The sequence below is a fragment of the Mirounga angustirostris genome, unplaced genomic scaffold (genome assembly GCF_029215605.1).
Source record: "Mirounga angustirostris isolate CCGP_5_RB_7025 unplaced genomic scaffold, mMirAng1.0.hap1 SCAF_13, whole genome shotgun sequence".
NCBI lineage: Eukaryota > Metazoa > Chordata > Mammalia > Carnivora > Phocidae > Mirounga > Mirounga angustirostris.
Genome location: NW_026991721.1, coordinates 93898034 through 93924284, shown reverse-complemented (window position 1 = coordinate 93924284; position 26251 = coordinate 93898034). Strand labels below are relative to the sequence as shown.

Sequence of the window (26251 nt, the reverse complement as noted above, 5' to 3'; positions counted from 1 at the left end):
GTTTGTCTGCCCTTTACCAGCCACGCGCCTGGACAGGCCGCTCACCCTCTCTGTGCCCCAGGCTCAGACGCGGCACAGGCAGGATGGAGACAATAGCATGATGCTCACAGGCTGGTGAGCGGTGAATTCTAAGAGGCTGTCGCCAAGCGGAGGCCAGCGGAGGCACGTGAGGAGTCAAGTAGCGGTGCCAGCCAGGGCCCAGGCAGCCCCCCCCCCCCCCGCCCCAGCTCTCCTTCCTCGCCGGGAAGCACATCCTTCTGGCACCTTTATTTCCGCTCTAGGGGCCAGAGCATCATTAGGAGCTTCCATCCCTTAGGTTGGCAAGTGTTTAAGCAGCATCCACTTGCGCATTCCAATAAAGGGCAGGAAGCAAGGGAGGCGTTGGGGCTGGGGATCTGGGTGAGAGAGAAGTCGGGAGCCCATCCTAGGAGCCCTGAGTCAGCGGGACAGTGGGGCGCAGTTGATCCACATAAAGCCTCACATTGTTCCCTGGGGCAGTTAGAACAGTAGTGACCTTTGCAATTTGGCTGACAGAGAACTGGGGGCTCAGGGGGCCGCTGCTCATGGCTGGTGGCTGCGCTAATACCCCCATAACAAGAAGCTTTTGTCCCAGGACTAGCCCTGAGGGTATACAGGCGCCCCTAATGGGGCCAGCCTAAGTCCCAGGGCACCAGTCTGGGAATGGGCTTGGCCTGGCTTTGGGTTGACTCCGTTCACCCCTGTTCCTGCTCAGGGGGACTGGGCAGAGTCGCCAAGGTGCTCCTGTGTCTGCCACCGGGCCGCCAGCATGGGGTTAGGAGAGTGCTGGTTCCTGGCTGCCTCTCTTCATGGCTACAGCCCCACGAAACTGGCCCCTTCTCTAGCCATGAAGCAGCTCCAGCCAGGAGCAGAGGGATAAATATTTAGATTGGCTTGGCCCGGGCCTCAGAATCATGTGCTTTTTGCTGGGAGAGGAAGGGGACAAAGATGGTAGGGCACATTCCCAGGGACAGTGCCGGCTGTCCAGGAGCAGGGAGCAGTGGGGGATGTGGTGCTCGGCGAGAACCCTAGAGAAGGCCCCCCGCCTGTGTGTCCCAGAGGGCAGTGAGGGACGGGGTGGCTCCCCACCCCAGCCCCCTTAGTTTTGGGCACCCCATGCTGGAGGGCTGGGCTGAGAGAGCGGGCGGGCTCTCGGGAGGAGGGGGCTGAGTGGGACAGCAGTGTGAGGACCTTGTTCGACGTGGCTGAGAGGGTGTATGAGGGAGTGGGTGAAGCTTGGAGAAAGGGGTGACATGGAGGCTCCACGGGGGACACCGAGGGAGGCAGCATGCTCCGTGAGCAACCGTGGGGGCCGGGGAGAGACGGGAGCAGCCGTGTGTGAAAGAGATTGTTCGGGAAGCAGCAAGCGCGCCAGGAAGATGATAGACATGTGGCCTGTGAATGGGGGAAAGCAGGTGAGCAGTTAGGATTGCGGTGGGCTGTAACATAAAACCCCAGCGGTGGCCCGCATCTTCTGCGAGGCTGGAAGTGGGCAGCGGAGGGCAGGGTGCCGGCTCCACGGTCATCCCCGCTGAACTCCAGGGGCTCTGTGCAGCGTGGCTCCCCCTCCGAGCAGTAAGCTTCCCCTGGGGCCTCTGGCCAGGCAGGCTGCACCTGGGCCTGGCACAAGATGTCTGTCGGTCCAGGGCAGAGGGCTGGGCCCCTGCTTGTCCCAAGACACCTGTCCGCTGTCCTCCTAGGTGTTCACCCCGAGCCCCAGCCTGCCTGGGCCAGCACAGACTTCTCTCTCTGAGATGCAGTGGATCTCAGAAGTGCAGCCTGGCAGGGGGTGAACACAGAGAAGGAAGATATCTGGACAGGGGCTGACGGGGGTGGGAGGGGGGGCCCGGAGGAGCATAAGGATCCGTGGACTGTGAGTCAGGAGGTCCGGGCTGCTGATCCTGGCTCTGCAGCCGCCTGACTTGTGAAGGTCACTTCCCCAGCCGGAACCTCACTGGGTCATGAACTAAATGATCCCCTGAACCTGCTGAAAGCCAAAATAGCAGTGGTAGAACTACCAGTCTTCTTGCTGGAGGCGAGGCAGCCGATAGAGGCCCCAGAGCGCACATGCAGGCGGGCATTCACTCAGCTACTGAGTGTTGAGTTCCGGCTCTGGGCCAGACCCTGAGGTTACTGCCTAAGTCGGGTCTAGTCTCTGCCCTTGAACCAGGAGCAGATCTCAGGCGGGGCCTGGATGACTTGTTGCCGGGGCAGAAGATGCCACATGAGGATGGGGTCCTCTATGAAGGCATTTAAATCAGGTGCACACTGGACCAGCACAACTCACGTTTCAGATCCAGCTCAAAACCCACCCACGGGACCCACGGGAGTCCAGTGACTTCGGGGGATCTGCTAGCTGAAGCTCAGACTCCGTGGCTGGACTCAGGCCCGCTGCTCTGCCCCTCGTACCAGCCTCTTCCTTTGATCACTCTGCCCTCCCTTGCCCCACCCCGTCCCAGGTGGTTTGCTCAGGATGCTTCCATGCTCTTGTTTGTGTGCTCCTTACCAGGCACTTGTTGAGCACCTGCTGTGTTCTAGGGGGTGGGGAGTCACTGCAAATAAGATACTTTCCCAGAGGATGCCTGGGTGGCTCAGTCTGTTAAGCATCTGCCTTCGGCTCAGGTCATGATCCCAGGGTCCTGGGATCGAGTCCCGTATCGGGCTTCTTCCTCAGCAGGGAGCCTGCTTCTCCCTCTGCCTGCCACTACCCCTGCTTGTGCTCTCTCTCTGACAAATAAATAAATAAATAAAATCTTAAAAAAAAAAATAAGATCCTTACTTTCCCAGCCTCACGGAGCTGAGTCTGGAAGGTAAGGCAAGAGGTGGTTACACAGTGGGATTCGTGCTGTAGAGGTTAGGAGCTGGGGCCGACTGAGTCTGCTGATGGGTTGGTGAGGGCAACATTGGGAGGACAGGCCAGAGGAGGGGATGCATGTGAACCGAGCCCTGAGAGATGGTAGGCATAGGGAGAGAGGGCATGTCCAGCAGAGGAATCAGCTCAGGGACAGGCACAAGGCTGGGAACTGCTCATTCTGGGAATTGCCAGCTCTTTAGTTCAGTGCTCAGGGAGTGCAAGAGGGGCTGCCAGTGGAAGTGGATGCCAGCCTTGGGAGGGTACACTTTAGGGCGAGGGCAAAAGGATTTTCTGAATGGCATTAGGCAGATCAGTGACAACATGGAGGGACAGATTGGGTGGGGATGTTATGAGAGCCTCACATTTCCCTGTCTTCTGTAAATTCAGTTCACTCTCTTTGCTAGAAAGTACCCCCTATCCTTTGACTATCAGGGACCCCTGAAATGTCCCTCACTCTGGAGAAGTCTTCCCTCCTTCCCCGCCTCCCAGTCCCATCCTTAAGGGGACAACAAATGCCCCTTCATCCATCCTTTGCCCCATAGCACTTGTCCCCCATAAACCTCCACCCCAGGCCTTACGTGGTGCACTGACTGTTGTAGGAGGGGCAGCATCTCCATGAAGCCCCTTGAAGACAGGGGCCTCTGTCTTGGGCTTGGCCATTTTCCCACCCAGCCTGGTGCCTGTGAAGGCTCTGCCCCGGGTAATGCTAATCAGTGCTCTCCCATGGATTTGCTGATTCCCTACAAGCCCCAGAGGAGTCCCCTGACCTCTCTGGGCCTCAGGTGCATCTTGAGGAGAACAGTCTTTGCTCCTGCTTCTACAGGTCTGCAGTAGATCACAGTTGGAGCAAGGCCAGCGATTGCAACAGTAATAGACAAAGGGCTCAGCCCACTCTGTTCTGAGACCTTTCACTGACTTTTTTCCTTACAATAATCCCCAGAGGTGTAGGTATTGTGAGTTTAACTCGTTTAACAGATGTGGAAACTAAGTACAGGGAAGTGAGTTCCCCCGAGGTTACATGGCTAATACCAGCAAAGCCAGCATTGAACATGGGTGGTGCGGACGCCAGAGCCTGAGCTTGTAATCACTGTGCTGTCCGGCAACCTACCTACTCCTGACTTAAAACCACAGAGGACTTCAGCCACTGCTCACGATCTCCATGGCGCATGCGCCACACCCTGACACTCAGGTGGCCACCCTGGTATCCGATGCTCCGCGTCTTCCTGGTGGCCCACTCCCGGTGGGCTGGAGGTTCCCGGGAGCTCATGCGAGCAGGAGCCTTATAGAAACTTCCATCTCGGGCGTCCTAGCCTGAGTCCTGGACCTGAGAAACCTGCCTCCAGCACCCTGACATCTCCAGCTGTGCCATCTGCCTTGGGCATTAGGCCACATCCAGGTGACTCATCCCAGGGCACTCTTGGGCGAGGAGGAAGCTTGGGAGCCAGGCTTCCTTTTGGCCTGGGCCTAGCATCGGGCCAGATGTTTGCCGAAGCAGGGAGACCTCTCCCCCTGCCCTTTGTGCTGGACGGAAAGGGGCCCCTGGCACCTTGGCAGTTAGTTGGAGGTGTAGAGGGTAGAAGGTAGGAGGGACCCTGGTCAGGATGATGGAGCCAAGTTCATCCAGAAGCTAGGGGTGCCCACTCCCTTTCAGGGGTCAGCAAGTGGAAGGTGGTTTTTCTAGAGAAACAGGACCAGGAAGACTGGAGAATGAGGGGTCCGCAGAGGTTCTGGGGAGGCAGGCAGGTGGAGTAGGAGGGTGGCCCGGCCCCATGTCACCCTCCTATCTGTGTCAGACGCTTGTTCTTGTTAGTCACCCAGAACTGTGAATGTCAGCTGCCACACTCGCAGGGCAGGTCTGCACAGGACTTCTAGGCATGGCTGGAAGAGGGAACTGAATTCTGTTCCTGGCCCTGCCACTTGCCAGCTGTGTGGCCAAAGGCGGCCCACCCTGCCTCTCGGTTGCTTGAGCTAGGCATCAAGGACATCTGGGAGGCAGTGGGGGCCTTGTGGTTGAGAGAGCGCAGGCTTTGGAGTCAGACTGCCCGGGGTTAAAATTCCAGCCACATTTCCTCCTAGTCCCATGACCTTGAGCAAGTAACCCATTCCCAACTAAGTAATAATCATCCTCCCTACCTCCTATTGTTGTAAAGATTTTAAACAGGACAATACATCCTTTTTGACTCATAATAACAATGACTTGTCCCTTCCAGTTATAAACTTCAATAAATCTTTGCCCTCCACAAGTCAATCTTCTCTCTCAATGAGAAATCCTCAGTCCCTCTCTTCGCCCCCATCAGATTCCCATTTTGGTATCATTTTGCTGTTGTCGCCAACATTGTTGTTTAATATAATAGAGTCAGGGAAAGACTCAGAACAGGTGTTTTTCGTTTTGTTTTGTTTTGTTTTGTTTTTAATCCTCCGGTCTGGTCCAAGAGTTCAAAAGCTTTCTCTTAACAGTGGGCAGGTGATATCTCTGAGCAAAGAGACCGCAGGGTATGGCACGTAGCTGTGGTTTTGGAGAAGACGCTGTGACTATTCTAGATAAGGTTCTTTTTTGAAGAGTCATTGCTGAAAATCCCCGGGAAGTAGACATTGGCTCCTGCCCCGGGGTCCTGCCAGGGACACCCGGCTGACTCAAGCCCTCAGAGGGGATGTCTGGTATCAGGTCTCACGTGGCAGGAAGTGAGCCCCGAGTGGAAAATACACTAGTGGACTAGCCTCCAGTGTCTCCTCAGCCGACCCGAGCGAATGGAAGATCGGGTGGCCCAGGCTGGCAGGGCGAGGAGATGCCAGCCTCATGGCCCAAGAACGGATTTCCTGTTGAGAGGAAGCTGGGGTTCACCCGAGCTCTGATTCACCTTCCCCATGAGTCTGGCATCAACAAAACCCTCATGGGGCCATTCTCACCAGCTGGGCCTTGGTTTCCATTTCTGCACTATTAGATGGGAAATCTTCCCATACATGCCCACACCTCCTTGTCCTAGAGATCATTTATAGTAGAAGGAAGCAAGAGAAAAGTCCTTGTAGAGGCAAGGGACTTCACCAGTGCAGGGGGCGGGGGGGCGGGGTGGCACTGACTGGCTCCGAGCACCTGCAGGGAGGAGATACACCACAGCGAGCACCTGCTGAGCATTGAGTCGGGGTCTGGATAAATGGCCCAGTGTCCCTGTCTTACAAGTGAGGCTTACAGAAGCTGGAAGATATGTCTGGGGCTTGGTTATACGTTGCAGAGTTGGGGTGCAGCTGCCCCTCACTGCCTTGCAGGCCCTCAGCCCCTGTTTCGGAGCACTTGTACTCTAGCACGTGCTCAGTAAGCCCTTCGTGAATGCGGGCTCTTAGTGGGCGAAGCCAGGGCATACACATTGGAAGATGAATAGCTACGCAGGGCTGTCTCTGCTCAGTGCCAGGGCAGGGCCGTTGGGTTTCTAGAGGGGCATGATCATTATGGCCAGGGTGCCTCCCTGGCCGGGGGGTCTTGGCAGATTTAGACCCCTTTTGACCGGGACCTGCTGATTTCTCACTGGGAGCAGTTAGCCAAGGCACAGAGTTGGGTGAGAGCAGGGGTTACCTTGAGTGCAGGTGGGTCAGAGCACAGGGTTCCAGCAGCCAGATTGGGAGGGGGAATCCCATCCTGCCCTGCGGCCCCCTCTCCCTTCTTCCTCTGCTCCCCTCCAGTCTTCCCCATTCATGCAATGAGTGAGTAACAGAAAGGAGCCATTGGCCTGCTGGTAATGCCATTAGTAAGCCGGTGAGGAAAGGGGAAGTGGGGAGGGGAGGAGAAAGGTGAGCCATCCCAGCTCCCTCAGGCCAGAAGTTGGCAACAGCTGTAGCCAGCCTGAGCTGCGTCTGCCCTGAGCCCTGTCCTGTGCCCTCTGGAGTCTGGCGGATCGGAAGTACTGAGGCATTTTTGAGGAGCACCAATTTCTGGGCCTCCCAAATAAGAATGTCTGTGAGAGAAACTCTGGAATCTATCCTTGTAAGAAGTTCAGCCCTTCCCCTATTAGGCCCTGGTCAGGTAGTTTATAGCGCCTGTGACCCACCCTGATCTGGGTGCCACAGGGGTGGTGCCACCAAGGGGCTGCATCAGCTGTGAATGAACCAGGCACCCCAAAAAAGTGCTGTTTCTTTTAAGGCGAAGTTCTATACTTATAAACAGCTCTGTTTTGAAAAGCTTTTTAGTGGTTCACTACGTGAATTTTCCAGGAGGTTTTGGAACATCTGGGGTGTGTGCTTTCTTTTAAGTCATGGGTTTAAATGGAAAAGATAAAAATTGTTAGACCAGCGGGAGGGAAATGTCCATTGCAGGGCAGGGTCCAGGCCTGCGTCCTGTCCGAGGCCTGAGCAGAGCCCTGGGTGGGCTGGGAGGGGGGCCCCACCCACTCCAGCTTGTCCCCATCCTCCTGCCCTTTCCCATCAGGATGTGAAGATCTTCCGAGCCTTGATCCTGGGGGAACTGGAGAAGGGGCAGAGTCAGTTCCAGGGGCTCTGCTTTGTCACCCGGCTGCACCACAATGAGATCATCCCCAGTGAGGCCATGGCCAAGCTTCGACAGGTGAGTGCTTGCCTCAGGCCTGCCCTGGCCCAGCTCTTGCCCCAGAGCCCCCAGCCCTGCAGCCAGTCTGGCTCCAAGCCTGGACCCTACCCCAACCTCAGTCTCCCACCCAACACCTGACCCACCCTGGCCCTCATCCCTGGCACCCTACCCTCACCCTGTACTCCCCATCCCCCTGATTTGCCCCAGGCCAAACCTAACCCCAACACCCCAGATCGATAATCTGCATGGACCCCCAACTGCCAGATCCCTCCAGTCCCCTAATCTCAGCTCCTCCCCCTTTATGGTGGAGGCTGGGGGCTTGGACTCTGAGGTCAGATCTGCCTTCAGCCCCAGCGACACCACTCTTCATCCAGGGGACGTTGCAGGAGCGACCTCGCCTGCAAAGCCTCTATTTTCTTATTGAGAAATGAGAATTTCTGGGAATTAAATGAGCTAATGCATGCAGTATTCAGAATGCTTCAGCCTGTTGGCCTGTGCCCCGTCCCTTCCTGGACCCTGAGCCTCTCCCCAGCCTCACCTAAGTTCCCTAAACTCTCCAGCTCGGCCTGCTCTAGGCCCTTCCCAGAGACCCCGCCCCCTGCATGTTGGAAAGTCTAGGACCCCAGAGGTCCTCTGCCCTGGGACAGCTTGCCTGGCTGCCCCCAGCACCACCCCCAGCCACTGTCAGAATTCCCCATCAGCCCCCAGACATCAGCCAGCGACTAGCTAGAAAGGTTTGGCTGTGCCCTGAGCATTGGTTTCTCCACCAGTTAGAGGCGATGCTTAGTGGCCCTTGACTGCCAGCCTGCTCCAGGCGACCTGCCTCAGCTGGACTGACACTCAGGCATCAGGCGAGGGATGGGCAGAGAACATTCTGGGGCCAGGTGGGAGCGGCTCTTCCTCTCCACACAGAAGAACCCTCGGGCGGTGAGGCAGGCGGAGGAGGTGCGGGGCCCAGAGCACTTGCACATGGACATCGCCGTCAACTTCAGCCAGGGGGGCCTGCTGAGTCCCCATCTCCGCAATGTATGTGCTGAGGCCGCTGACAGCATCTACACCCGCCAGGAGGACGTCCGGTTCTGGCTGGAGCAAGGTCAGCGGGGTGCCGCGCACGGCAGCATCGCAGGGCCCGTGATAGAGTCATGACATACGGGAGATCAGAGGAGGGACCCCTCAACCGGGCTGGGATTGGTCAGGGCAGGCTTCCTGGAGGAATGGGTGCCTGTGTGCCTCTTCAGTGAGAGGAGCGACCCTTTCTGGGTGGACACACAGAACTGTGACTTGCTAGGCCCCCTGGAGGGAGATACCCGGGCAGCACCTACCTCGTTCCTTCCCTTAGTGAGAACACAGGTGGGACCTCATGGAGGGAGGCCCAGGTAGCAGGGTCCGGGCGGGGCCCAAAGACACCCGTTCCTACCCACCCATGTCTGCCGCCCCCCTCGGAAGTCAGCGCCTCTCCGTTCTTCCGTGCCTCCCCTGGTGCCAGCATGTCTCCCCCACGATCCCTGAGCGCCCCCCATCTCTGTGTGCTCCCTGCCTTTCGGCCCGTGTGGCTTTACTGCTGGCATTCCCAGGACTGTCCTCAGGTCCTCCGTGGAGAGGGCACAGGGAGATGGCGCGGTTACCAGTCCAGGTCCCTGGTCCTTCTGCCCAGCCGGCTGAGCACTAGGCAAGTGCCTGCCCCTCCCAGGGCACCCCTGGATTTCGAAATGGCCAACAGAGCTGTGGTCCTGCCCTCCGCACACAGCGCTCCCCGGTGAGCTGCACCCCAACTGCAGTGCAAGTCTGATACCATCCCCACCCCACCCCCGAGGCCGGTCCCTCCCGTGGCCAGAGACCAGGTCACTGCCATCTCCCTCCAGCACCCCCGCCTGTGCCCTGGCCACGCTGACATCCCGGCACGTTCGTGCTGGCCCTCCTCGCAACCACCTCCTTGAGCAGCGGCCCCTGACTTCCCACTCATCCCGTCGCATTCTAGTTCAGCGAGGTGTCTAAGCGCGGGCGGCAGCGTGCGCCACATGGAGGCCTTGAAGTCAGACAGCCCAGGTTCCCTTCTCTCTCCGTCCTTACTCCGTGACCTCAGGGAGATCGCTCCACCCCTCCGGGCCCAGACTTAGCTGCTGGGGTTGACGGGAGGCCCCGAGAGGCCATGCGGGGTGCAGGGGGGGGCTCCCGCTCTCTCCCCGCCGCTGACCCTGCCCCTCTCCGCCAGGTGTGGACAGCTCCGTGTTTGAGGCGCTGCCCGAGGCCTCGGAGCCGCCGCGCTGCGGGCAGGTGGCGGACGGCGGGAAGCCGTGCGTCTGTCGCTACGGCCTGAGCCTGGCCTGGTACCCCTGCCTGCTCAAATACTGCCACAGCCGCGACCGGCCAGCCCCCTACAAGTGCGGCATCCGCAGCTGCCAGAAGAGCTACACTTTCGACTTCTATGTGCCCCAGAAGCAGCTGTGTCTCTGGGACGAGGAGCCCTAGCCGGGGCGGGGGCGCCGGGGGTGGTCCCCGACGTAGCTGCTCCAGGTCCACCGCGCTTCCCCCAGCCTCCAGAGGGGGTGGCAGCACCCCCTCCCCCACTGAGGCCTTATTGCCCTTCTCCCTTCTTCCCCGGAGCCTCTGGCCCCATCATGCTAGACTGTGAACAGGGGTGTGGCACGGCAGGGGTTAACTCGTGAAGGCAGCCCCCGCTCGCAGCCCCGTGCCTCCCCTGGGGACAGAGGGAAGGGGGCTCTCCAGATTTGCCCTCCTTCCCTCAGTCTCCCCTGAAGTGTTCTCTTTCAAGCAACCAAAATGTGATGGCCCGCGATTCTACTTAACTCTTTGAAGGCTTAGACCCTAGAAGGTGTCTATGCCTGGGATGCCGACCTCCCCCCGCCCCCACACCACCCCACCCACCGACTCACCCGTCTGGAAGGAGCCGGCCCCTCGGCACCATCGAATGCCCAACACCGAGGGGATCCCTGCCCCAGAGAGGGGGCTGTCGGGGACGTTGCCATAGCCCCTACACCAGATCACAGCGCATTCTTGTCATCGCTGGCTCCAGCGCTGGGGCAGGGGAGGACCTCCCAGCCCTGAGACGAAACCACGCGTGCCTTTCCCCAGACCCAGACTCTGTCCCCCAGACCCAGACTCTGTCGAGACAGTGGGCACCAGCGTGCCCCCCCAGACGGAAATATTTTTGTAAGGCTCTGGGGCAGGGAGGGAGCATGAAGTATGAGGAAAACTTGAATTCCAGATTTTTAATGCAAAGTATTTATCATTTGTACCAGAAATAAAAGTTTAAATTTTTATTTGACTGACAGCACCCAATGCAGGGTTCTGTGAGAACTCTTGGCCAATGCTGCCACCTGGTGTCAGAAGGGTTCCATTACTCTACCGGTGACCCGGCTTGGGACACCTTCTAAAGCACCTGCTGTGTGCTCAGCCATTGGGCAGCTGGGAGGGGAGAGGATGGGGGAGGGGGGGTGTGCATATTAAGGAAGGATAAGACAAAACTGCACTTAAGAAGAAGAGGCATACATAGATGAGCAAGTCAGACAGTAATCAGCATAAGCTAGATTAAGGTAAGAAATAAGGCATAAACTCCAGAACCAGACTTCCAGGGTTCAAATCCTGGCCTTGCTTCTTATTTCCTGTGCAGTCTTGGGTCAAGTTACTTTACCTCTCTGTGCCTCAGCTCTCTCAGCTATAAAATGAGCTTAACTGTGAGACTGACGTGGGTTCATACACGTGGAGTGCCCAGCACATAGTGCTCACTGTATTCGCTGTTATTAATATCGTTAGTGAAAAGAGCAGACATTTCCTCCCCTGTAAACCTGAGACAGCTAAACCAGACCTCTTGAAGGCCTCTTCACATCATAAGTACCTCCCAGTATAAAGAGAGGAGATTGCTTGGAGAAGGCACCTCCCACCTCCCACCTTATATGTGCCTTATTTGCTGGGGGTGGGCTCCCCAGGTCATATACTTTTCTTACTCACTTTCAAATGGCCAAAAATAAGGCTGTTTTTTGAAGAGTGCTTTTCTAATCTTCCTTGGGAATAACTAGCACCTCCCAGCCTGCCTGTCCCTGCCATGAGGGGGCTTCTGGACCCTGTCACCACAGACTACCCTGCCTGGTCTTAGGGCATGGGGATGAGAATTAAGATTCCCTGAAACTTCAGGCTGATGTCACACTCAGGCAAAGCCCACACTCCCGCTCATTCCAAGCGACCCTCCCCCCTCCCTGCCCACCCCCTCGCTCTCAGGTCCCTCCAATGCCACCACCACAGTCACTTGTCTGGCAAGGGTCTCAGGGTTCTGTGTACCTCAGAATCACTCAGGAGCGCAGCTCATTAAATACATGTCCAGGGTCAGCTATTTGAGAAACACCCGGATAAGGCTTTACTTTCCTAAGGAGGCCTTTTTGCACTGTGAAAGCCCTCGGGGGAGGTAACGTATCTACAAGGAACGCTCATTTCTCTGGTGCTTCCGAGTTGACGAAGCGCCTTCCTATCAAGTAGCTCATCGGCTCGTTTGTAGCAGCAGTTCTGTGACACTTTATGGATGTGGCTCACCAGTAAAATTATGTGACTTGCCCAAGGTCAGACAGCTAGTTAGAGCACCCTTGGGATCCAACCCTCAGCCTTCTTACTCCACACATACCTACTAACCCTAATGGGTTTATCAGTCTGGCCCCCTAGAACCCTAGAGAGCACGGCTCACCCCACCCGCGGGGTGGGGAGAGGGGGCGCAGTATGAGGTGTGCAGCCCCCACTGGGGGGGCAGTCCTGCAGTAGCAAGCACTGAATATATGGGGGTACGCACACCGGTCCCCTGCCACTGGAGTCGGCAGGAGCAGGCTCCTGCTTGGTCCCTTTGGCCAAGGTAAGCAGGGCTCCGGGTGGGAGGCCAGGACCCTGGGTCTCATGGGAGCCTCTTCAAGCCAGAGAACCACAAGTGGTACCAGGCGCTCCCTGGCAGGATCACCCCAGCCTGGGCTGGGCCTTGCTGTATGTTCCATGGGTTTCCTTCAGGCTCCTCTCTCTGCAACCTTAGTCAATGAAAGTCTTGTCCTGGAACCTAGATGTGGTGATTTGAGCCACCAAGGAGCCTGGAAAAAATAGGGCAAGGACCTCTCCCAAGAAGCAAAGCTTGAGGGTAACGATGCCCGTGAGGAATGGGGATACCGGCTTCGTCTGAGCTGTGTGCAGTCTGGGGTACGTCACGCCCGTCACCAGCCCCCAGTTCCTCATCTGCGAGGAGGCGGCCGCCTCGAAGGGCTTCCAGACCCGGCGATCAGTGTGTCCTTGCGGGCTGGCATTCTACCTCGTATTGTTAGGCATGTGGCACTGGTGGACAATCGAATTGTCCGTGACTGGCTCTTCCAAGCCATGCTGTAGAGAAATGCTAAACACGGAGCGCTACAAAGCCCAGTACTTGGTAGAGACTGACGAACTGCCCTCCACATGGGGCGGTCCCAATTTACACCCTCACCAGCAAGTGCATGAGAGGTCCGTTTCCCCACATTCCTGCTGCATCAGTCGGGGTTCTCTAGAGAAAGAGAACCAATAGGATACACAGAGAGAGAGATTTATAGTAAGGAATTAATTCACGTGATTGTGGGGTCTAGAAACTCCAAAATGCTGGCAGCTTAGGCAAAAGTGGATGTTGCCGTCCTGAGTCTGAAATCTGCAGGGCAGGTCAATTGTCTGGAAATTCAGACAGGATTTCTGTTACAATCTTGAAGCAGAATTCCTTCTTGGGGAAACCTCACTTTTTGCTATCAATGTCTTCAACTGATTGGATGAGGCCCACCCACATTATCAAGGGCAATCAATCTCTCTAAAGCCAACTGATTGTAGATGTTAATCACATCCACAAAAATACCTTCACAGCAGCATCTGGACTCGTGTTAGACCAAACAACTGGGCACCATGGCCTAGTCAAACTGACATGGGAAATGAACCACCTGTTATCACTTGATCTTAGTGTACGGTGTTGGCCATTTTGACCTTGAGAAACATTAAATAAAGCATTCTGGGGTTTCCTCTCAGATCTCAACTATTGACTGAAGCCAGGTAACAGGTAGGTAGCCCTGCTGGTTGTTCCGGTTTGCCCCCCCCATTCATTCCCTACACTCCTCTGCTCTGCTCTGTACCCCAGGACACCAACCTGTGGATCGGTCTCACCTGGGCCCCTTTACCTCGGGCTCAGCCAGTGAGAAGCACCAGAGATCAGAGGGCAGGACGAGAGGAATTTCCGGGCATATATCCCTGCTCCTTGCTGCTTCTGGACCACACCTCTGCACTGGCTTCCTTCCTCCAAGCTCCAGACCTCCTTGGGCTCCTAGGACACGATTTCCTCCTCCTGCCTCTTCAGCCCCAGCCTCTCAGCGTCCCGAGTCCCTGGTTCCCTTAATCCTGCTCGCACCCCCGTGAATCAGCAGCACCTTCATTAAAGGCGTTCCTCGTGTTGCGTTGATTCTGTTTCCCCGCAGAGACCCTGACTGCTCAGACGGCAGTCCGGGGTGGGGACCCAGAAGAATGGACAGTGGGAAGGAAGAAAGCAAAAGGGAGGTGAAGGAAAACACAGGCTCACGTGGCAGGGACTCAGTGCATCCCTTCTCCTTGGAGAAGAGCCCGGCCTCGGCGGGGAGTGGGGTTCAGATGGAGCGAGGGAATGAAGGCACATCACAAGCTACCTCAGGCCCCAGGCCCGGCGGGTGTGGTGTCCACCTCCCCTGCGGTGACCCGCTGCCCGCCTCGGCCGTGGCTCCGGCTGTGGGTTGGGCTGAGGGAATGTCCTGACTCCTGAGCAGGGAGAGGCGGGATGAGGGCCCACTCCAATCGTGGCTCCCCCTCTCCTGTGTCATGGGAAGTGGGCACAGACCACCCCATCTCTGCTGGGCCTGCATGCCCACAGGCCTTTCCTGATCCCCTCCTGCCGTGATGGTGCAGGAGGTGCCCCCCTCTCTCCAGACCCCAGGGCTCTGAATCCCAGCCCTCCCCCCCTCCTCCCTGGGGAAACTGTCCCCTCACTCTCTCCCACTCCTCTTTCCTGCCTTCTTCCCATCAGCCCTGAGAGGATTTAAATCTTTCCCGCCTCAAAAACAGAATAACAAATACCTCATCCCCAGGTCCCTCTCCACCTCTGCCCTATTTCTCCCTGTGTCTTCAGTCACGGTCGGGGTGTAGCTCAGAAGCCCCCCAGGGCACTGTGGGAGGTAGGATATTTTAACCAGCAGAGCTGTCCAGCAACAGGATGGCCAGGACTCCTGTCACTGCATTGATTGGGCTAAGGCTGGCTGACTCAAACTGGGGTTCCATGGCAAAGTCTGGCATTTGATAGGGAGCACGGACCAAAGACCCAACAGCACTCTGAAACCAAGATTCAATATCTCCGCCATGCCTGGCACTGGGGCCCTCACCCATAAGCCCCCCAGCCACGGAGGGGACACTCAGGGTACCACAGCAGTGAGATGTCTCCAGTTTTGCAAGTGAGGATGCTCGAGCCTAGGGCACACGCCCCCCGATCACCGCAAGAGGGCGCGCTGGCCTTAGACTTGCCCCGAGCGAGCGGGTGGACCTGGAGGCTTACCGGGGCTGAAGTAGACCCAGAGAGTCCGGAAAGGACTGAGGCAGGGTTCTGCTGAACGTGTCATCAGAGTGGCCAGACCCAGGCCCAATGCAGTCCCTGAGACCAAAAAAGCTCATTGGAAGATAGTTGTTATGCTGTTTTAAAATCAAATCCGTATCATTACGTTTTTTCAGAATGTTCAAGTGCAAGTGAGCAGTGAGTTTATGTGTATATGCCTCCCTGTAGAGGTGAGCAAAGGCTTGGTATTGGGGGGGCGTGTCCGGGGTTGGGGACTCAACATTAGGGACATCAGGGGCAGGGAATAGCTCAGTGCCCTGACTCCCTTGTCCTCTCTGGTCCACTCCCCAGAAACAGTGGCTTTATCCTGGTTCCCAGAGCACCTCTCACTTTGTCACCTGACCCTAGCCCCCCCACCCCCATTCTGCAATACTCCTCCTGGCAATGGAGCCATCAGATTGTCTCTGAGGTGTGATTTTAAAAGCGGCTTGCAAGTTCTTCTTGGCCTCTACTTTCCTTCCATCTGCTCTTTTGGGAAGCCTGAGCTGGGATCCATTCCATTCCCTGTGGTTGCCCCAAGGCAGGGAGCTGACCCCAACCCCGTACCCCCACGCTCTGGGCACTAGACAGAAGGAGCTAGAAGGGACTTGTTGTTTGGTGGCCTTCCAGGATGCCTCCCTCCCCACCCTTCTCCCAACCCTGACAACTCAATCCAACTGACATGACAGGAAATGAGAGTGAGCAACAGGGCCCACAGCCAAGAAGGCCACTTCTCTTTGCCGAGGCAGAGAACAGGGCCAGGGGCCCACCTCCCTCCCCTAAGCACCTTCTCTAAATGGGAGATAGTGCATCCAGCAGTGTGTCTGAAAGGAGAGGCTGGTTCCTGGAGGCTTCTGCCCTTGAAGCAAAAGAAGCTGAGGGCCTGCTCAAGTAGAAATGGGGCCTCGGGAGCTAGTGACTTCCAAGGGGATCAGATGTCACCCCAGGAAGAACAGGAGGACCTGGAGCAGAGTCAGAGTTGATCACAGTTTGGGGACTACAGTATCCTGGAGTAAGGTTTTGGCTACTCTCTGAAAAAGTCCTCCAGCTGTTGAGAAAGGGTGGGGGTAAGGGAAGCAGGGAGTTCTCATTTGCGTGTCATTTGCATTGCATTTGCATAGGCCTCTTTTGATGTCCAAAGGCAATGAAATTTCCCCTCCTTGTTTCTTTTTCCCTTTCTTTTCTCTGTTCCTTTTCTAACCTCCAGGCAACCTCCTATCTCTCTTCTCTTGCCCACAGCTTTTCTTCTCCCAGGACAAACAGAGAACACGGAGTATTAGGCCCAGGGGTTGGCACCTTCCCCGGGATCTCCCATCTGCCCAGAACTCAAAAAGCTGGTTTCACGGAGATTCTGAGTTCTGGGAACGAGGAAGGGATAAAGAGGTCTTTTGCACTCCCATTCAGTTCATTTAATTGAAATGATCATCAAGCAAGTCGGAGAGGGAAGGAATAGAGATTGTCCAGCTTTGCCCATTGCCCCATATTTGCATGCCACTAACACACCTGACCTGCTAAGACTCTGGAAGAGCATATGAAGGAGGAGCAGGGAGAACAGAAAGGTCTCTGCTCTGCTGTGACTTATCCACTTGCCCCGTGACCCTGGGCAAGTTCCTCCCGCTGTGGACCTGGGTTCCTCATATGAATGATAGTCTACATTCCTTCTACCTCGAGTGATATGATTACAGAAGAGAAGGGGAGACTTCACCACAGACACTGGAGGGTAGGATTAAAAGCACCAGCTTTGGGCGCCTGGGTGGCTCAGTTGGTTAAGCGACTGCCTTCGGCTCAGGTCATGATCCTGGAGTCCCGGGATCGAGTCCCGCATCGGGCTCCCTGCTCGGCAGGGAGTCTGCTTTGCCCTCCGACCCTATCCCCTCTCATGTGTTCTCTCTCATTCTCTCTCTCTCAAATAAATAAATAAAATCTTTAAAAAAAGAAAAAAAAGCACCAGCTTTAGGGATTCCTGGGTGGCTCAGTGGGTTAAGCGTCTGCCTTCGGCTCAGGTCATGATTCCGGGGCCTGGGATGGAGTCCCACGTTGGGCTCCCTGCTCAGCGGGGAGCCTACTTCTACCTCTCCCACTCCCCGCTTGTGCTCTCTCTTGCTATAACTCTGTCGCTGTCTCTGGCTCTCTCTTTCAAATAAATAAATAAAATCTTTGAAAATAAAAAATAAATAAATAAAAGCTCCAGCTTTGGAGTCTGGCAGACCTGTCCTAACTCCTAACTCTGCCATCTACTAGTTGCAGTAACCTCCCTGAACCTCGTCTATAAAAGGAGTCTCAAAACTGTATCTTCCTCCTAAAGGTGTGCTGAGTAAATAAGAAGGTGCCTGCCTAGCATGTAGCGCCTCTCTTGGCAGATAGGAAGCACTCAATATTTATTGAATGAATGAGTCCAGGGATGAAGGTGAGGTAATGTCTGTCACCCTCTCCCCACCCCCACCCCCTCACCCTCCCATCCTCCCACCCCCTGTCTGGAATCCTGTGCTTCCCACTGTGAACCTTCAAGGTCCCACCTCTGCTCAGTGGTTCGCCATCCCCAAGAGCTCTGCCCCCACTTCATCCCCAGGGCCCCAGAATCCTAGCCTGCTGGAACTAGAAGGCCCTTGGAAACCATTAGTCACATGCCACCACCCCACCCCCCCACCCACCCGCAACCCCGGGCTTCTGGAAAACCAAAGCCCAGAGAAGAAAGGTAACTCTGCACATGGACAGAGAAGCAGCAGGTCCCAGATATGGTGGTCAGAGAAGCAGACCCTCGGTGCACGCAGTCACACAGATGCTATGCAAATTGACATATGGAAATCACAAGCACGTGGGGGTATATGAACTATGCGCAGGCATTTTTCTAGCATGATGGTAGGCGAAATACAGCTGTAGATGAGAAAGGGACCTCAGGGAAGGAGCCAGACCTGGAGAGGAGGAGGGAAGGGAAAGGAGGGAGAAGAGGAGGGAAGGAAGGGACAGGGTAGAGGTGTCCTGAGAGGTATCCCTGGGTTCAGGGGGCCTGCAAGGAGCCTTTACTGATCTCTTTCCCCAGCCAAAGAATCAGGAAGAAAATCCTCTTCCCTCTTGCCGAGAGTGGGAAGAAAAGTTGATGTGACTGGCAGAGCGTGGTTCGTATGAACCCGAACAGGGACTCACTGGGCACTTCCTACTTCTTCACGGCCTCTGTGGCACCCACTGAGCCCTCCCCCAAAGCCTGTGTGTCCTGGCACCGAGTACAGGCAGCCAATTAGTTAACGACCGGGAGGCAGGATAAGCAAAGTCCCACGGAACCCACTACAAGGGCTACGAAGCACACTGAAGTGTTATGCTAATTTAGTAAAAGATCCGATCATTTCCAACTTCAGAAAGGAGGTGGCATTTGAACTGTGCAGAGGGAGTAACGTGCAGTGTTTCAGAACAGGAGCTCTGGTACTTCCTGGCTGTGCAACATCGGGCAAGTTCCACTCTCTAAGCCTCATTTTACCCACCTGTTAAATGGGAATAAGAGTCCCATTTATGAGTTGTTATGAGGACTACACAAGATCGGAAGCCTTTAAAGTGTTGGTTAGCACAGTGCCTGGCACAGAGCGAGAGCTCAATAAATGCTGGATATTGGGCGCCTGGGTGGCTCAGATGGTTAAGCGTCTGCCTTCAGCTCAGGTCATGATCCCAGGGTCCTGGGATCGAGTCCCGCATCGGGCTCCCTGCTCAGTGCAGACCCTGCTTCTCCCTCTCCCTCTGCCATTCCCTCTGCTTGTGCTCTTCTATCTCTCTGTCAAATAAATAAATAAAATATTTTTTAAAAAATAAAAAAATAAATGCTGGATATTATAATAGGGATCATTGGGGTGGGGGGTGGGTAACGTGTCAGATGAAAGACACCGTAAAGAGGCAGAAAGGCTCAGGACCTGTTCTGTGAGCAGGAAAGAGTCCTTGAGACTAAGATGAAGGTAGGTTAGTAGGGACACCTCTCTGGAAGGAGGGCAAGGTCCTGTGCTCGTGTCAGCCCATGGCTCTCTGGGCTTACAGACAGGTAAGCCCTTGGCCTTGGCACCACTTCCTGGGACCTAAAGAATGGAGGAGAAGAGTGGGGGGAGCTTAGACAATGAGTCTATAATGGGTGCTACAAAGAGCACTGGAGTGGGAGTCCAGAGACCTGGTTGAGTCAGGCTCCTCTCTAGGAAATGGTATGCCTCTGGTGAGTCCCTTCCCACCTCTGTAGATGAGGCAGGTGGCTGTCCCCACAATCCCTGACCTTGGTAACTAATTTTCACATCATCTTCTCATAGAAACTCAGAGCTACCTGGGACCTGGAGGACAGGCAGGGGACAATGTCTTCACCCTGAAAACGAGATAATAAGCTGGGCCCCATCCAGCTCCCAGGATGTTGTGAGCACGTTCGGGGTGGGGGGCGCGCTAGGTGAGTTGGGCCACCTGCTCAACTGCATATAGATAGATGCCAGTTGTGATGAGCACCAGCCCGTTTTACAGACGAGCAAACTGAGCGCAGGAAGGTGAAAAGCCTTGGCTCTTGTCACCCAGCTGGTAAGCGATGGAGAGAGAGGACTCCAAAGCCAGATTTTTCCCAGAACACCCCCACGGCTTTTCTAAACGCTCTAGACTCCTTGCAGCGCTTACCCTTTGGGAGTCTGTCCAGGCAGCAGCTCAGGCCCCGGCTGGAGAATCCATCAGGGGTTCCTAAAAAGGGCGAGCTGGACCAGGAGTCTGGGTGGCTGTGGGCGCCCTAGGGAGAGGCTGCCCGGCCAGGTCAGAGAGGACAGGTGTTCCGCAGGGTGGGGACCCGCCCCGGCAGCAGCCCCTGTCCCCCTCCCCAGGTCCCCAGCTCCCCGTATGCAAATCGCTGGTTTGCATGGGCCCGGGGCCAGGCGCGGGGGCCCTGCCAGGGGGGCGTGGCCGGCGGCCCCCGCCCCGCGCCGGGCCGCGTGCTCACCTGGGGAGTGTGGCAATCCTGGCGGTGCGGAGCGCTGCCCGGGCGGGAGCAGCGGAGCGCGCGACAGCGGCGGCGACGGCCCCGGCAGCGGCTTCCACGGCGGCGGCGGCGGCGGCGGCGGCCGGGGGCGGGAGGAAGAAGACCCTGGCTTCCCAGGGGGCCCGGCTGGGGCAGTCGCGAGGGGCCTGGGGGGGCGCTGGCCTTGGCCCCGCCTGGGGCAGGATGGTGAATCTGGAACCCATGCACACAGGTGAGGGGCGGAGGGAGTGAGCGCTGACAGGTGTCAGAGAAGGGGCGAGGGGGACGAAGGAGAGGGGCACCGTTCTTGGGGGGGTTGTCTGCTTCCCCAGCGACCAGGAGATGGCAGTGTGGGTAGCGGGTCACCCAGGGGCCGGCGGCGTGGGAAGGTGGATGTTGGGGGACCCTGGAAAAGAATGGAGGTGGGGACTACGGGTGTAAGGGGCGGGAGGGCTTCTGAAGCCTCCAATCTGGAGAGTGGCAGATGTGTGGGACTTGGGCATGCTGAGCTGTTGTAGTCTGGCTGAAGTTCTGTTCACTGATCGCAATAGGGTGGCTCACTCACTCAGCCAGGGGTGTGGACCTGGGAGTGCACAAGTGAGGAAAATACTTGTATCCACATGTTCCGTGTTTTGTGTCTCGGTCCTTTATGTGAAGTGGAGGCAGAGTGGGCATTTGTAAGGTCTGGTGGGGGTGCGCTAGGAGAAGCAAGTGGGGCCTGGCAATTACAGAGACACACCTGGGGCAGGTGCGATGTATTGATTAGGGCTTGTGGAAACATGTGTCCCTGTGGATCAGAGGTGAGTCTACTGTCCTCGTGTGTTGGGGGCGGATGGAGCAGACCCCACGGGTGAAGCGGTGCCTACCCACAGACTCTGTGGATATACTGGTGGTACTAGGGGTGCTTCCATTTCGGTGTCTCAGAGAGGCTGGTGAGAGGTCCACCCTCTGTGTTCCATGTCACATGGATTCAGATACAAAGCCCCCCTTTCTTCAGGGGAAGGAAGCTAGGGGATGCAAATGCTTTTCCAGGAGTCAGTTTCCCCTGTGTGAATGGTGTGTGGGCATGGCATCCACCGAAGCCCCTCCACTCACCCTGCTGATCCATCCTTCCACAGATGGGCTGGGGCAGGTGCTGCTAATCCTGAATGGTCACGTTTGGTGTTAGGGTGGGCCTTCTAGAGGTCTGAGGCTTTGAGTGGAGAACAGACTCAAGGTGTAGAAGGCTAAACCTGATTTGGCCATTTCAAACCAGCACTTTGCCTCTCAGAGAGGGAGGGCGGCACCACATAACTTTTATTTAGGATTTCAGGGCTGTCGATGGGAATTTTGTACCTGCTCTCCTTTCTGGAGGAGTAGGGAGGAAGAGTGAGGAGAGGCAATTTTCCTGACCCACCCCAAAGAACAGAGCAGTCTGGAGGCTTTGGCCCTTCCTGGGTCCCACCAATCCTGAAAACAGGCAGCAGCAGGTGCATGAGGAGACCCAGGGTCCACAGTTCCCCAAACATGGTCCTGTCAGGGCTGAATGAAAGTCAGCCTCACAGAGAGATGTTGACTCTGCGTGGATCCCCAGGTGCCAGGACATGCCAGAAAGGGCCAGATGAGGCCAAAGGAAGCATCCAACTGGGTGTCATCCAATATCTGGAGAAAGTCTGTTTCCAGACCCTGTGGCACCAACACGGAGCTGGGCATTCCTGGGGGCTGTTCCCCTGCTCTCCCCACTTCACTTCCCATCAAGAAGGCCTAGGCTGGAATGGGAGCAAGACCTCAGAAAGGTGGGCCCTCAGTGGGAAGTTCTTTAGGGACAAGATCAGAGACTTCCTAGGGGTTTTCCACTTCATTGTCTACTGGAGGCTCCCGCTCTAGAGGAAGTGGGAGGAGGTGGGACAGCTGGGACCCAGCAGGGAAATGCCTAGGGGCTAAGAGGATCTGGCAGAGAGGAGAGCTTTGAGAGGGCCAAGCCCCCCACACCCTAGCCTTGGAGGAAGCTCCAGGCTGACGCCTCCCTCACCATCTCCTGGTTCCGAATGCAAAAGGGGAGATTGAGCTAAACCCAAGATACGGTTCCCATCTACCTTGGGTGGGTTGCCTGGCTCACTAGTCTACATTTACTTGCTGCCCCTCCCCAGCCCACTTCTTTAGTCGACCTGCACCCCCCTGAGAGCTCTCTCAGTCTCGGCCCCTCAGTGGTGTCTGGTTCCCCTTTAGTGGCACCTCAGAGGGATCTCTCAGCTTGGGACTTTCTGTGGATCTCTCTGACTGGGTCTCCATTCGAGGGTTTTCCTTGCTGGGTCTTCTCGGGCTTTTCAGTCTGAGGTCATCCTATGGGGTCTTTCAGTGTGGGGTCTGAAGTGGAGGGTCCCTCTGTGGAGTGTCTCATTACAGGTCCCGCTCTAGGGTCTCTAGTCCAGGATCCTCTTGGTGGAAATTTGGTCTCTTCTGAGTCTTACCTCTCCCCCCCCCACCCCCACCCCCAGCTCCCAGAATTCTGTGTCCTGCTGTTTCTTCACAAACAGCACTTTCTCTGTGAATTTCCAGTCCTGGGCCCTTGGGGACTCCTCTTCAACTGATTTTACTGGAACAGTTTGGGTGAGGAAAAGAGCACACAAAATAGGGCACAGACTCACACCGAGTCCTGCACTCAGATCCACGAGCTCTGTGGCCCCCGAGTCGGCCCATCTTTCTACTCAGATGGCCTGGGTGCAAGCCATGATTCAGGTCGGCCTGGGGTCTGGGCACTTTGTACTTTATAGGGCATTTCTCTCCAGGAGCATGAACACCTGAGCAGGCATGAGGTCACCAGACACGGGGGCACCCCAGCCAAGATGTGGGGCGGCCTCCCTACTTCCCGGGTCAGAAACAGGCAAAGGGGTAGACAAGAGTCAGACAGACAGCTGGGGAGGGAAAGAAACAGAGGAAAACAGTGGGAATCTGGCCGGAGGGGAACACCTGGTTGCCCCAGGGCATCTCTTTTTCTGTCTTTCTCCTCACTGTTGCCTATCAAGGTTGGGATCAAGTCTCACAGACTGATACCAGTTACAGCTCAGGAACACCATTTGGGTTGGAAGGTCTCATTGTGAGAGGAAGTGGCTTCATCTTAAAGAAGTGACAGAAGTCTCTTCCAGGAGACAGTTGGACTCATGACTAGCTCAGAAGTGGTGGGCCTCTTGGCTTCCTTCTGGTAAAAGTGCCCCCATTGATGAGCCTGTGAGGAAGAAGTCAGGAGGGAGCTCCAGTCCCTTCAGAGAGATGGAGATGGACAGTAGGAGAGAGAAGGGTAGGCTCTCTGCTTCCCCCAACCCCCGGCCCTGGCATAGCCTGGACCTGGGGGTTCAGCACACTGTGGACCTCAGCCTGCAGCCCGGGGGAGACGCTTCCTCTTGGACTTTTCTCCTTCAGGCTCACACACACATCCTGTACACAGATGTATGAAGAGGGGCTGCTCATGGGTCAGGCCAAGGCACAGGGAGGGCAAGGTCAGCAGGTCTTGCCCCAGCTTCAGAGTGTGATGGTGCCGGTGAGGCTGATGAGGGTCTGTGTCTGGTATCTGGGATCTTACACAGAGCAGCTAGGCCTCCCCAGGCAAAGGAGTGATGGCAAGGAGGCTACTCAGTCGCCTGCCTGCCCAGATAAGAGCCTAAAAGACTAGCCCCACCCCACACCTCCCTCACTCACCCCCGGCAAGTGCTGTCGGACAGGCAAAAGGCTATGGCGTCTTGGGGAGTTTCGGTGTTGGCCCATTTTTAGGCTGAGACCCAAGAGTTCGTCCCACCCATCAGCCTCAGCCTCCTACCCACAAGAACTGGTTCTCAGTGTCTTAGCATCCTGTGGGACTCATGAAGAGCTTCTATAGATCATCCCAGCCTGCCCCGCCATTCAGGCTCCAATCCCTGTCCAATCCCAAGGTGTCACCATGTCGATCCCATAATGGGTACATCAAAGGAGAAGCTGTCCTGGCAGAGTATGGGCCTTTGCCTCCTTCAAAAGTCATTTTTAGACATGATTAGGAGTACCTTTTAAGCTAATTCAAAGGCTGAGTGCGAGATGGCTTTTGGCTATATTTAAAGGCAATGCAGGGAAAGGGTGTCAGAAGGGAGTCTGGGTTACAGGCATGAAATTGTGGTTTAGCTAAACAGTTACCCTTCTTAAATATCAGGAATTTGAAATAAGTTGATTTGAGAATCTGGTCATCATCCCAGCTTTTACTGCTCTTAAACCCATACTGTCCCCATGAGCTCTTTCCCCATGAAGTCAGAATTTGGAGAATGCGTATGGCTTCCCAGGTAAAAGACAAATTATGATAGCACTGAGACAGAAAACCAAAGCTATTTCTTGTTATGGGAGAAGGGCACTAACAGAGAAGCCTAAGTATCTGTTTAGTTCATTCTTCTATCGAGAGCTTACTTTGCGCCAGGAAATGAGCCAGGCGGTTTTCATTCAGTATTCTGTTTGCTCCTTAAAAGAACTCAGGAAGTCTCGTTATTCCCAATTTTTAATTTTTTAATTTATTTTTTAAAAATATTTTATTTATTTGACAGAAAAAGCGAACACAAGCAGGGCAAGCAGCAGACAGAGGGAGAGGGAGAAGCAGGCTCCCCGCCGAGCAGGGAGCCCGATGCAGGGCTCGATCCCAGGACCCCGGGATCATGACCTGAGCCAAAGGCAGATGCTTAACCGACTGAGCCACCCAGGAGCCCCTCATTATTCCCGATTTTTAGATGAGAAAACTGAGGTTCAAATATGTGGCCAGGGTCCCCCAGTAATTAGCCATAGCGCTGGGATTAAATCGAGGTCTGCTGGCCACCAAAACCAATGCTCTGAGGCCGCTTAGAAAACTGAGGGGCCAGTCTCTGCCTTTTTCCTCAGCACCGTTGAAGATCCCTATGGGGGAAGCGGGAGCTGAGCAAATCTGTGTTAGGCCGTGCCCAGCTCCAGGGGTCGTACGAAGCAAAGCCCATTTCTCCATAAGAGCAGAAGGTGAGCAACAGCTGAAGCCCTTTGCAGATGTGTCCAGGTGACCCACACTAGTTCTGCATATTCAGACATGACTGACTATACAGAAAGTTTCAAACTACAGCAGGAAGGACTTAGGTTAGGCTCAAGAAATGACTTCCTAAATGTAGCACAGTGGGACAAGTGGTGAGGTGTGGTTCCAAGGTCTCCCCTAGGGGTCTGTGACTGTGCGGGACATGGAGCTCCAAGTATTTGCCTGGCAGTCGTCACTTAGGTGGGTCTCAGAAATATTCCTCAAACCACAGTGGTTCCCGTAGTCGCTCATTCCATCCTCTGCTTCTGGGGTGTTCTAAGAGCTGGAGAGCCTCTGAACCTCCGTGTCTGCCTTGCTTGGCATGGCAGTCACCCCTCCCGCACTGCAGTCACTACACCCCCAGGGGCCATAATTTAAATCTCTGCCAGAGCCACACACATCATTGCCCTAAAAAAAAAAAAGTAGGTTTCTCCCCGCTTTTCCCGCTTTTCCTGGGGCGGAGGTCCACCCTTTTCCCTCATCCTGATCATCTCCAGACCTCAGGCGTCCTGACTGCCAACTGCCTGATTACCTGATGCAAATTAAGACTGCATGCTTAACTGGGATTGGCTGGGGAGCCGGGTATGCAAATTGCCTCACCAAGACTTTATCTGGTTTGAAAGAGTTAAAGTGCTGCCCCAGAGAAGAGGATGGGGGTGGTGGGGGTGGGGGGGGTCAACACGATTTGAATAAAATATTCTTCTGTCTTTAACGGCTTCAGTATTTGGGTGGTTTAATAAGGAGAGGAGCTGAGAGAATGAGTTAGTTCAAAGTTGCCTCTTTGCTTCTCTGCTGATCCTGGAGGAGACTTAGGGACCTCTTAGGTGGTGGCAGCTGTCTGTTAGGGGTAAATGTTTAATTTATTGAAATGAAGCAGGGCAGCGAGGCCGGACCAGCAGCACTAGGGGGCTGAGACCGGGCCTGGTGTAGGTATTCCCTCTCTGCAGGGCACTGACCCGCCCACCATCCCTTTCTCCCTGAGCACGTTGAAGGAGTAGGAAAGAAGGTAAGGATCCCAGAGGAGAAAGATCTCCGGAGGGCCACACAGGAGCTAGGATTTGATCCCCAGACAGTGGGCTGACCACTGAGAACCAGACAGAGAACAAGGGCAGGAATTGGGCAAGAAAGGTGAGAAGGGCAAGCCTGGGTTCAAGGGTACTCTTACCTCCCAGGGTAGGGTTATTACGGGGCGGGGGGGGGGGGGGGCGGGGAGGGGAGATGGATATTTCTTATGCTACTTAAAAAAAAAAACAAAAAAC

At 55.7% G+C, this 26251-nt stretch overlaps 1 protein-coding gene across 6 annotated transcripts in view; it reads left to right on the top strand.

Annotated features, from left to right (window-relative positions):
- Positions 1–26251, top strand: part of LOC123857727 (POU domain, class 2, transcription factor 3) — a 101016-nt gene that overhangs the window by 6968 nt on the left and 67797 nt on the right. For 4 of the 6 annotated variants that reach the window (XM_054512236.2, XM_045894833.3, XM_064577335.1 and 1 more), the window contains exons 2-3: positions 7290–7424; positions 8319–8499. In XM_054512236.2, the coding sequence (XP_054368211.2) occupies positions 7290–7424; positions 8319–8499 (316 nt within the window). Of the gene's footprint in view, positions 1–20; positions 163–7289; positions 7425–8318; positions 8500–26251 lie in introns of all 6 variants that reach the window. The other 2 variants (XM_064577337.1, XM_045894834.3) reach the window with 2 other exon arrangements.